Source organism: Chrysochloris asiatica, unplaced genomic scaffold, assembly GCF_000296735.1.
Source record: "Chrysochloris asiatica unplaced genomic scaffold, ChrAsi1.0 scaffold00005, whole genome shotgun sequence".
Lineage (NCBI taxonomy): Eukaryota > Metazoa > Chordata > Mammalia > Afrosoricida > Chrysochloridae > Chrysochloris > Chrysochloris asiatica.
The window spans coordinates 737122-749846 of record NW_006408523.1 but is presented as its reverse complement, the minus strand read 5'-3'; the positions used below and the strand labels follow the sequence as shown (position 1 = coordinate 749846).

Below are 12725 nucleotides of genomic sequence, written 5' to 3'. Positions count from 1 at the left end.
TTTGTCCTGTAGACTGTTTGTCCTGTGGACTGTTTGTCCTGTGGACTGTTTGTCCTGTAGACTGTTTGTCCTGTGGACTGTTTGTCCTGTGGACTAGTTTCTTCTTTGAGCCTTTGGTTTCCTTCTTTCTGTTTTGCCCCTGAGCAATAGAAACCAGGAGTTCTGCGTGTGCTGTATTCCTTTGCTATAGGTTTGCATCCGATGGCACCAATCCTAGTGAGCATCACTGGAGGAGGGCTGGGCGTGTCTTGGTTATCTTGGTGGTGTATGTAAGGAGCACTGGAAAGGAGTCCAAAGGAATGGGTTCTAATCCTGGGTTAGTGCTTAGCTTGACTGTCTGATGTTGGGCATATTCATGATCGATTTCAGTGTCCGTACCTCCTTTGTAAAAGAAAGGTGTGCCACTGAATCAGCTTCAGTGTCATCTTTGGATCTGAAAGTTCTGTTTTCACATGAGCCTCATCTGACAGCCAGAAGATAGCTGGCGAAAGCTAGGCTGCAGGTTCACATGGAAGGCTGTGTTCTTGCCCCGCCAGCAGGTGGCTTTCCCAGGCAAGAGAACTCAGTGAGCTCACCCCTGGGATAATTCCCTGGCATAGCGTGTTCAGCTGAGAACCAAAAGGTTATAGAGGTTCCAGTTCACCCAGAGGTGCCTTGGAAGAAAGATTTGGCAATCTGCTTCCAAAAATTTAGGCCGTTGAAAACCCTACAGAGTGACAATGTCTTAGGCCAGGTTTTCTAGAGAAGCAAACCCAGTGAAACATATAATGTTATCTATTGAGAGAGAAGTTTATTATCTTCCAATTGTAGAGTCCCAGGTCCTCCGTGGAAGAGAGAGAGAGAGATTCCCTTTTGTATGTCTGTTGTATTGGGAGCAGGCAACACCCCCAAGGAAGCATCCTTTCATCTGATTGGCTGCTCATAGCCACTCACCATAGAGCTAACTATGCCTGTATTAGGTTTCATCACCATGAGACTAAACACATCCCAACTGCTAAACTCTGGAAATCCTGACTTAGTCCAGTTGACACAAAACCCTAACCACTACAGAGGACAACTTGTTAATTGATGTATGAGTTTGGTTCAGCAAAGTTAGAGAAATAAGTGAGGTGAACTGTTTCAGATTTCTTCCTCTATTCACCTCTTCTGAAGCCCCTAGTTTATTGGGAATAAATGAAGTGTTCATTGATCCTGAGGTCAAACAAACCAGTGCAAACATATGGGGTTCTGCTTGGTTAGGTGGCATTTCTGTTCCTGAGACAAAGATAATTTCAGAAAATACCATCAAGAAATAAAAATATAGATGTTTATACAACTCAGGAGGTAGCATGTGATCAAGAACCAATGGTACTGAAGGAAGAAGTCCCAGCCACATTGAAAGTATTGGCAGAAAACAAGGCTCGGGAATGAATGGACTACAAATTGAGATGCTTCCGGAAACTGAGGCAACACTGGAAGCGCTCACTCATCTCTGCCAAGAAATTTGGAAGACAGCTAATTGGTCAACTGATTGGAAGAGATCTGTATCTGTGTCCATTCCAAAGAAAGGTGATCCAATGGAAGGCAAAAGTACCAAGCAATGTTGTTAATATCACATGCAAATAAAAATTTACTGAAGAGAGTTGCAAACAATTGCAGCAGTGCATTGCAGGAAATTGCCAGAAATTCAAGCCGGATTCAGACGAGGACTTGAAACAAGGCTTATCTTTGCAGATGTCAGATGGATGAAAATACCAATGAATACCAGAAAGATGTTTACCTGTATTTTATTGGCTATGTAAAGGCATTTGTCTGTATGGATTGTAACCACCTGTGAATAACACTGAATGTCAATTCCCAAATACTACGTTGTGTTCACACAGAACCTGTACATAGACCAAGAGGCAGTCATTCAAACAGAGCATGGGGACACTGTTTTAAAATCAGGAAAAGTGTGCCAGGGGTGTATCCTCCCATTATACTTACTTACTCTGTATGCGGAGCAAATAATCCAAGAAGCTGAACTCTATGAAGAAGATGGCATCAGGATTGGAGGAAGACTCATTAACAACCTGCTTTATGCAGATGACACAACCTTGCTTACAGAAAGCAAAGAGGACTTAAAATACAGATGAAGATCAAAAACTACTGCTTTCAGTACACGTAACACCTCAACATAAAGAGAACCAAAATCCTCACTGGTGGACCAATAGGTGACATGATCAATGGAGGAAAGATGGAACTTGTCAACAATTTCATTTTCCTTGGATCCCCATCCAATGAATTCCTGTGGAAGCAGCCAAGAAATCAAAGCACATATTGCATTGGGCACATCTGCTGCAAAAGACCTCTGTAAAGTGTTAAAAAGCAAAGATGGTTGCTTTAAGGACTAAGGTATGCCGAACCTAAACTGTATTTTAGGTCAAATGCCTCATGTGCAGGTGAAAGTTGAACAGCAAACAAGGAAGACCAAAGAAGAACTGAAGTTTTTGAATTATGGTGTTGTTGAAGAATAAATAGGGACTGTACCATGGTCTGCCAGAAAGAAAATCTGTCTCAGAAGAAGTGCCGCCGGAATGTTCCTTCCAAGTGGATGATGAAACTTTGTCTCAGGAACTTTGGACATGTTACAAGGAGGGACATCATGCTTGGTACAGTAGAAGGTCAGCAAAAGAGAAGAAGACCTTGAGATGGTTTGGCACAGTGGCTGCAACAGTGGGCTCAGACCCAGCAGTGGTTGTGAGGAGGCCACAGGAGTGGCCTGGGTTTTGTTGGGTTACAGATGGATGGGCTTGCTGTGCGTGGCTTCGAGTCAGTGCCCCCCCACCCCCGCCCTCCACCCCAATGCAGACACTTCCCTGTGTGTACCTTGCTCCCTCTGTTGTATTGATTGTCACATGGCAGATCTTTGGCACTCTAAGGGGACACATCTCTGTGGCTGCATGTGGGCCTTGAAGCTATTGCTGATTTTGTTGGTAAAAGGTCAAAACTGCATTTCTTACTGCAGTCTTCGGAGAAAACAGACAGACACTCTCCACCATCCAATTGTCATAATTGCAGCGTGTGGCTGTTGAAATGGAAAAGGGCAGTTAGGGAGACAGTCCCTTCTGAGTCTGCCAAAGGAGACAGTGACGACGGCAAATTTAGCTGCTGACACTCCCCATTTGGCTGGAGAAATCATCAGAGAGTTCCTCCCTTGCACAGCCCAGGATCAGGTGATGCTGTGCCCAAGGCCAGGTTCTGAGTATGGAGTTCTGAAGAGGAAGACAGCTCGCCTTGGAGGTGCTGGGAAGTGGGTAGCAGAGTGCTGCTCACCATCGGGGAGAGGACATCGTGATAACATGCTGACAGTGTACCAGAGCCCAAAGGTGATCAAAGGCAATCAGGAGTAGAGGGTCTCTTTACGAGGAACCTGCTAGAGTCGATAGATGGAAGGACGGATGGATGGATGATACTAGATACTAGATTGATCAATAGATAATGATGTATGATACATATAGATGGTAGATAAGAGAAGATGACGACTGATACATAGATTGCTCTATCGATTAATAAATGATGGCCATATGATAGATTTATTGATTGATAATAGAGGGGTAGATGATGGATGTATGATAGATAGGTAGATAGGTCAATAGATAGGATACATCGATAGATGGATGGATGATGAATAGATAATAGATTGGAGATGATGGATGTATGATAGATAGGTAGATAGGTCAATAGATAGGATACATCGATAGATGGATGGATGATGAATAGATAATAGATTGGAGATGATGGATGTATGATAGATAGGTGGATGAGAGATGAATGGATAGATAATAGATTGGCAGATTATGCATGCATGTATGATATCAATAGGAGCTCTGGTAACATAGTGGTTACGAATCAGGCTGCTAACCTCAAAGTCAACAGTTCAAAACTATCAGCTGTTCCTCAGGAGAAAGATGAGGCTTTCTGCTTCCATAAAGATTTACAGCTTTGGAAACTCTATACATGTTTGCTATGAGTCAGAACCGACTCCACGGCACATAACCACCACCACCATGATATAGATAGAAACGTAGATAGATACATAGATAGCTGGATGGATAGATGATCACTAGATAGATAATAGATTGGTGGTGATGGTTATGTGCCGTGGAGTCGGTTCCGACTCATAGCAATCTGGTACAGGGTTTCCGAGGCTGTAAATCTTTATGGGAGCAGACAGCCTCATCTTTCTCCCACGGAACAGCTGGTAGTTTCGAACTTCTGACCTTGTGGTTTGCAGCCTGATTCGTAACCACTGTGCTACCAGATGTATATATGATAGATTTATTGATCTATGATAGATGGGTAGGTGGTGGATGTATGATAGATGTAGATGATAGATAGGTGATTGATGGATGGATGGAGATGGATAGATGATAGATGGATAGGTGATGGATGTATGATACATATAGATGATAGATATGTGATTGATGGATGGATGGATGATGGATAGATGATAGATGGATAGGTGGTAGATGTATGATAGATGTAGATGACAGATAGGTGATTGATGGGTGGATGGATGATGGATAGATGATAGATGGGTAGGTGATGGATGGGATGATAGATGTAGATGACAGATAGGTGATTGATGGATGGATGGGTGATGGATAGATGATAGATAGATGGGTAGGTGATGAATGGGATGATAGATGTAGATGACAGATAGGTGATTGATAGATGGGTGATGGACACTAAGCTACAGTAGATGGAAGCTGGATGATAGCTGACTGGATGGATAATAGATGGATGATGGGTCAGTTGGTAGGGAGATAGCTGAGGTCAGATTGACTCTGACTCATACACAGAATGAGCATCACCTTCATGGTCCTGCATCGTCCATGTGACTGCTAGCATGCTGGCTCCACTGTTACTAATCTACCTCACTGAGGGTCTCCCTCACCTTCGCTGGCCCTCTCCTTCACCAGTCAAGATGTTCCCTGCAGCTGTGAATCCCTCCTGATGACCGTGTCCACACAGCACTCGGCCGTGGTCCCTAAGGTTTCCAGTTGCTAGTTTTCAGAAGCGGATCGCCAGGTCTTTCTTCTTGGTAACACAATACCAGCTTCATCATATTTTGGAGAAGTCTGTAATGCTTTATGGTGTACAAGGTTTTAAAATGGACTCTCCAAAGACCACCTTTTTTAGGAAAGCTCTTCTAAGCTCCTATCTTTAAAGCCTTCTCCCAATCCCTGGCCAGGTCAGGGACCAAGGTGGTCTTGTTCTCAGGGAACTTGCTTGTCCTTCATGATTGACAGACAGACATCATCCAAAGTTTGGCCTGCTGTAGACTATGATTCAGGGCCGTATGCTTGTGAGTCACCCCGACCACCATAGATCTAGGGGGTCAAAGCCCAAGGGCCAATCCTGTAAGTTTTTAGAATCTTCAGTTGTGTAGTATCCCAGTCATGGCCCACTCCCCTCCTTCCGTAGCCCCACCTACCACAGTATTGAATTAATTGCTCTGCCACCAATCATGATACTCGGATGTGCTTTGCTTTCTGTTGTAATAGCCCTGTGGTCATGAATTCTTTTGGGCTCCATCTTGGCATCATGATGACACTTTTCATCATTTCTGGGTGATTGTCTTTGGCCTACACAGTGGTGTAAGCCTTGGGCTGCTAAACAGCAGTTCACTGTTATAAAACAATCAAGAAAAGGTTTTCATGCTAAAAGAAATATTCTTTGATGGTTATCAGGGAAGCAAGGGTAAAGAACAGATACATGTTAGCTCAGGTGACGGGGAGGGCAAAAAGGGGGAGGTTGGCAGAAGAACAGTGAAGACACAGGGAAGTCTGCAAGGGTTAAAGGGAATAGAGATAAGTAGTGTTCTGTACACAACCTTGGAGTAACCATGTGTGGATACATGGACAGAGGCACGGGCTGAGTGGTACAGGAGGAAGAGTGGGAGTATACCCCCACATATATGAGTTTGAAAGAGGATATTTGTACACAAGACTTTCCCTTTCCTGGAGTCCTGATGTGGCACTGTGGATTAATGAGTTGAACTGCTGGGCAGGTTTGAACCACAAGGTTGGTGGTTCAAGCTCAGCAGTTGCTCCTAGACAGGTTGCTATTAATTGGAACCGACTCCATGGCACTTAACAACAACAAAAACAACATTGAATATGGTGGGGCATACAGCGGACTAAATGAAGAAAACGTCTTAGATATTATCAGACATTGTCAGCATTGAGTGGCTGGGCCTGGTGACTAAGGACCAGTGTCAGGGGATACCACGGTCCATTGGCATAACATAATGCACAAAGACAATGTTCTCCATCCTATTTTGGTAAGTAGCATCTAGGATCTTAAAAGCTCGTGAGTGGCCATCCAAAGTGAAGCTGTTGGTCTCTCCATGTGCGGAAGAAAGAAGAGTGAGGAGAATTGAAGAGGCTTGGAATCGATTAGTCTAACAGATTCATGGACCACGTGACCATCCGTCTCCATGACTTTGAGACCAGAAGAACTAGATGGTGCCCGGCTTCCACTACCATCTACTCTGAAAGGGATCACTTTGGAAGCCCCATATAAAGTGGGAAAAATGTGGAATCAAACTCAAAATTATTAAAAAAAAAAAAAGACTGGGCTTACTGATCAGAATGAGACTGGAGGAAGCTGAGACTGTGGCCCTCGACCACCCTTCATGTCCCAAAAGGAGCTCACGCTCACGGCCCCGTTTTCACTCAAGCGGTAGATAGGTATATGGGGGGCAACAACACTAGTAAGGTCTGCTCACCATGGAAGTCAGTCATTCAAAGTCAAAAGGTCACAGTTTACCTAAGGTCAAGGTCAAGGTTGAGAGAAGATGGACTGGAAATAGGAAGCACAGGGAGGAGGAAGTGGGATCACTGTTGTTGCGTGGAGGCGTCTGCAATCATTGAGACAAAACAAAGCATAGGATTTGTTGAATGTAAAACTGATGACCTTGTCTGTAAACCTTCACTCAATTCACAATAAAAAGTTAAAAAAAAATGCATCCAAGAAATAAGATAGGTTTAAAAATAGTAACAATAAAAAGGTCAGTGGTTTAAACCTACCAGCTGTTCCAAGGGAGAATGATGAGGCTCCATGCTCTCATAAAGATTTATAGCCTCGGAAACCCTTGGGCATTTCTAGTCTATCCCACAGGGTCGTTGTGAGTCGGAATTGACTCAACAGCATTGGGTTTGATTTCGGCCCATAGGAAAAAAGAAGTCTTCCCCCCCAAATGTTAATATATTTATTCATATTGTTATATATGTAATATATATCTCACATGTTATACATCTATGGTATATAATAAAACATGCACACCGACAAAAGTAGACCTCTTTCTGTCGAGTCCATTCTGACTCCCAGCAGACCTAGGACAGAGAACTGCCCCACGGAGCTTTCTTGTCTATAATCTTTATGGAAGAAGATCGCTAGGTCTTTCTCCCTAGGAACCAATGGGTGGGACTGAGACACTGACCTTTCGTTTAGCAGCTGAGCACTTAACCCTTGTGTCATCAGGGATCCTGATAATATGCTGATAATATATGAGAGGGCTTCAAAAAGTTCATAGAAAAATATAATGAAAAGATAGTGGAATTACCCCTTGAGCTTTCTGAAACTCCCTCATATATAATATATAATAAATAATTATATATAATACATACATATAACATATAACTTGTTGTTGTTGTTATGTGCTGTGGAGTCGGTTCTGGCTCCTAGCTACCCTGTACAGGGTTTCCGAGGTTGTGCAGGAGCGGAAAGCCTCATCTTTGTCCTGCGGAACAGCTGGTAGTTTCGAACTGCTGATCCTGAGGTTCGCAACCTGATTCATAACCACTACGTTACTAGAGCTCTTTTTTATGTTTGTATAACATATAATAGTTAATAATTTTTAAAACGTTTTTATTGTGAATTGAGTGATAGTTTACATGGGAGAGTATCAGTTTTACACTCTTCGTTTCATTGCAATGATTACAATCTTTTCCGTGCATCATCATTTAACAGTTTTTGCTTCTATTCCCTGTGTTTTTTTAACTTTCATTCTTCTTTTTTTAAGTTTTTATGGTGAATTGAGTGATAATTTACATGGGAGAACATCAGTTTTACACTCATCATTTCATTGCAATGATTACAATCCCTTCCATGCATCATCATTCAGCAGTATTTGCTTCTATTACCTCCGGTTTTTTTTTTTTGTGTGTGTGTGTGTGTGTGTTTTAATGTGCACAAAAACACTCAGGAATCTATAATCATTTCAACAACCAAAGGGCACAATCTGGAAGCCTTCCTCCTGGCCACCAGCACACAGCCTTTCTCTTTCCATGAGTCTAGAGTCTTCAGATGTTTCTTCTCTCCATGTCCTCATCTCTGTCTCCATCTCTGGTGTCGTGCTTCTTTGGGTAGGGTCCGATATTCCGTTCATGCTCTTCTTCCTTGATGGTCTTAGGGTCCTCTTTTCCTGGCATGTGAGATTAACTACTCACCCCTTTTTGTCACAAAACCTACCTTTACAGTTGTGACAGTCCTGTTAAATAATTACTTTAAATACATATTTATTCAGTACCTTGCTTGCTTAGTTACATGATGAGATTTATCTTTTTCTCTTTTATTTAATCTGTAGAATTTGGAGAAAAGTGGACTATCAAGAAAAGATGACGTAGGTAAGTCATGATTTTTTTTTTTTCTGAGTCTGTTTATTTGTGGAGTTGATGTTGTTGTCCAGCTGTCCAGTCACTGGCCAGCCGTACATTGATAATGAGCTTCTGGGAGAAATGCAGAGAACTCTTCGCATATGGGAATACTGGAATCCTGGTGTGGTGCTGTGGGTTAATTCGCTGGACTGCAAGGTCGGTTTGAACCACAAAGTCGGCGGTTCACCAGCCTCTCCAGGAGGAGACCTATACAGGGTCGTTATGAGTCAGAACCGACTTGATGGTACTTAACAACAACAACAACAACAGTACTGGAGGTACCGGGAAACCTGTGGAAGCTGGAACTCCTCGGGGCTGCCTTGGTTTCCAGGTCGCACTGCAGATTTCCCACCTTTGACAGGTCTTCTGTTGCTCTCTGTTAGTGGAATATATTTGCAGCATCCTTCTCTAACTGGTTGTAATTTCCACAGGTTTTACTGTAATTAAAACAAAACAAAACCTTGCTGTCAATTCTGAGTTATAGTGACGCCATAGGACAAAGCATTGGAGGAAAAGTACTGGACAGCGGTTCAAACCCATCAGCCACTCCTTGGAAACCCAATACAGGGTCGCTATGAGTCAGAACTAACTCAACAGTACTTAACCGCGGAGGGCAGCGTAGCCTTGCCCTGTAGGCTTTCCAAGGCTGTGAAGTTCACTTAGCCTCAGAAACTTAACGGAACAGCTCGCCTCTGACCTGTAGGGGGCGCTATGATGCAGAAGCTACGCAATAGCAGTGAGGGCTTGTTTTTTAAAATCTTCAGAGGAGCGAATCTCCAGCAAGACCTTTCTCCCTTGGGACGTCTGGGTGGGTTTGAACCACCAACCTTTTAGTTAGTATCCGAGTGCTCAGGACTCTTTGACAGATTCCCTAGGTCAGCTATTCTCACGCTAACTGGCTGCCTCTTCACGTATGTACGTAAGCACGCATATACAAGTACGTCAGTCGTCCGTCCGTCCCTAGGTCAGCTATTCTCACGCTAACAGGCTGCCTCTTCACGTATGTACGTAAGCACGCATATACAAGTACGTCAGTCGTCCGTCCGTCCGTCTGTCAGCTTTAAGTCAGACAAACCAACCCCATACCATGGTCCATTCTGACTCACAGGCCCGCGCATTCCAGTCAAGCTACTCCATAGGCTTTTCTTGGCTGAGGTCTTTATAGAGAGGAGCCCTGGTCATGCCATGACTACTAAACTAGAGGTTGCTCTGTGGGTAAGCACTGAACTGCGAACCACAAAGGCAGCAGTTCGAGCCCACTAACCGCTCCGCAGGAGGAAGACAGGGCTTACTGCTCCTGCAATGATGTACAGCCTCAGAAAGTGACCTACGGTCCCTATGAGTCGGAACCAACTTGACAATACCGAAGAAAGGTATTGTGTGGTAGAAGGCCGGCACAAAATAAGAAGACCTCCAATGACGTGCGCTGACCCAGTGGCTGCGACAGGGGGCTCCAACAGAACTACTGTGAGGACGGCTCGGGGCCGGGCAGTGTTCTCTTCTGTTGTACGTGGGGTTGCTGTGAGTCAGAACACCACCACCAACACGAAGCCCTGGTGATGTAGTTCTTAAGTGCTTAGCTGCTAACCGAAAGGTCAGTGGTTCGAGCTCACCAGCCGCTTCTTGGAAGACAAATGATGCTGTCTGCACCCATAAAGATCGAGCCTGTCAGTTACTCTGCCGGGCACCTGCCCTCTGCCCTGTAGGGTTGCTGTGAGTTGGCATTGACTTGTTGGTTTGGTATGGTTTGAAGGAAGTAATCACTCTGAACTTTTTGTCTGTTTTTGTTGCTAGATTTAAAAAGAATTGTATTTGTCATCCAGAGCCAAAGCAATGCTTTTCACGCAAAGAGAGCGGAGCAGTTGAAAACAAACATCTTAAAACAGGCGGCAGAGCTTCAGCAGGTAGGTACACGTGCTCTGGCGTGCCTGCTGCCCGCTACGTATCTCTCTCTATATATCTATGTTTTCCAAAAAGTCTGCAGAGAATTTTATTTTATTTTATTTTTTAGAAAAAGCTCTTTGGACTCATTTTACATATTTTTTTATTGACTGGACTGACCACAAGATCAGTGGTGCCAGCCCACCAGCTGTTCCACAGGAGAAAGATGAGAGTTTCTCTTCCTGTAAAGATGTGTAGCCTTGGAAACCCTACACAGGGTCTCTGTGACTCAGAACTGATTTAACAACACTTAACAACAACAACAATCATAGTGTTGTCATAATATATGATCAAAGAAAGATAAGAAATAGCTTTTTAAAGGCAGGTCTTAAAATAGCTTAGATAATGAATGTTTCAGAGCTTTGGTAACAAAGCCCTGAGTCAGTTTCCATGTTGAAATAACACCCTCATTAATCTTGGTGTGGGACTTCCTCGGTGTCCCCTGATCCATGTTTTAATTGGAGATCCCTCACAGGCCTGTGTTGTTTGATGTGTAACATAATATCTGAGGAGGCTGATAGAGAGAAAAGCCTTTGCACACAGGTACAGTTTCCTAGTGCTTAAAATAGGTCGGGAGCTGCTCTGAGAAAAGCTGGGGCCTCAGGGGGTCAGGAGGCAGGGCTCCATTTTTAGTGCGTGGGCCTCAGGGGGTCAGGAGGCAGGGCTCCATTTTTAGTGCGTTACACAAAGCTGCATCACGAGACCTCTTTAAAATGTTCAAAAGCAAAGGGGTCAGTTTGAGGACTAAAGTGCACCTGACCCAGGCCGTGGTATTTTCAGTTGCCTTATCTGCATGTGAAAAGGAGCTCTGGTAGCGTGGTGGTTAGAAGTCGGGCTGTGAACCTCAAGGTCAGCAGTTCAAAACTACCAGCTGTTCCGTGGGAAAAAGATGAGGCTTTCTGCTCCCATAAAGATGTACTGCCTCAGAAACCCTGTACAGGGTCACTATGAGTCGGAACTGACTCCACGGCACACTACCACTACTGTATGCATGTGAAAGTTGGACCATGAATAGGGAAGACCGTAGAATTGGTGCGTTCAAGGTATGATGTTGGAGATGCATATTGAAAGCACCATGGGGCCAGAAGTACAAACAAATCTGTATTGGAAGAAGTGCAGCATTCCAGAATGCTCCTTGGAAGCCAGAATGGTGAGACTTCATCTCTTGTAGTTTGGACATGTTCTCAGGAGGGACCAGTTGCTGGAGAAGGACATCATGCTTGGTAAAGTGGAGGGTCAGCGACAAAGAAGACTCTCAATGAGATGGACTGACACAAATACAACCACAGTTGTGACTCAAGACTGGGCATTGTTTCGTTGTGTTGTGCAGAGTCACTGTGAGTTGGAACCAAGTAGATGGCGTCTAACGTAACGTCTAACGTAGCGTCTAACGTAATCTAACGTAACGTCTAACAACATAACATCTAACATAACATCTAACAACATAACATCTTACATAACAAAGCAGCCCTGGCCTTGGAGCGGGTTAAGCCTTGGCCACTTTGAATCCAGTAGTCGCTCTTCCGTGAATCGGAACCAACGGAACAGCAGTGGGTTCGTTGGGGTTTTTTTTAAAGGTGCTTTAAGGAGCCCTAGTGGTGCCTTAGTGAGGTGCTTGACTGCTAACCAAAAAACCTGGTAATGTAAGCCCACCTGGCATTTCTGCGGGAGCAAAACCTGGCATCTGCTCCCGTGAAGACAACAGCCTGGGAAATGCAACGGTGCAGCTCTGCTCAGCCACGTGGGGTCGCTGTGAGTCAGGATGCACTTGGCTGCCCCTGATGACAACAACAGTAATAGTACTTTGGAGTGTCCGGAGGCCGATTTCTGGAAAGTCAGCCTTCAGATACCCAGTGGAGCTCAGTTCCTCTCTGACTCCACAGGAGCAGCCAAATCACAACTGTGGAAACCCCTCCAGATGACCGGGCCACCTCGCTGCGGCCTTCACGACAGACTTGCTGCTCTGTAACAAGTGTTGTGCCGCTTGGTCTCCTCAGGCTAAACGCCTCAGCAGTTTTCTTTTCCCAGGGAAAGTGCAGTGGTCCAGAGTGAGGGGGAATAAACCCAACCCACTCCCATGGCGATTATTCTGACTCTCAG

At 44.4% G+C, this 12725-nt stretch overlaps 1 protein-coding gene across 1 annotated transcript in view; it reads left to right on the top strand.

The window, feature by feature from the left end:
• The window catches only part of B3GALTL (beta 1,3-galactosyltransferase-like), a 100847-nt gene that overhangs the window by 33284 nt on the left and 54838 nt on the right, over positions 1–12725 (top strand). Inside the window, exons 2-3 of the mRNA XM_006832036.1 lie at positions 8615–8654; positions 10479–10588. Coding sequence (XP_006832099.1) covers positions 8615–8654; positions 10479–10588 — 150 coding nt within the window. The remainder of the gene's footprint in view (positions 1–8614; positions 8655–10478; positions 10589–12725) is intronic.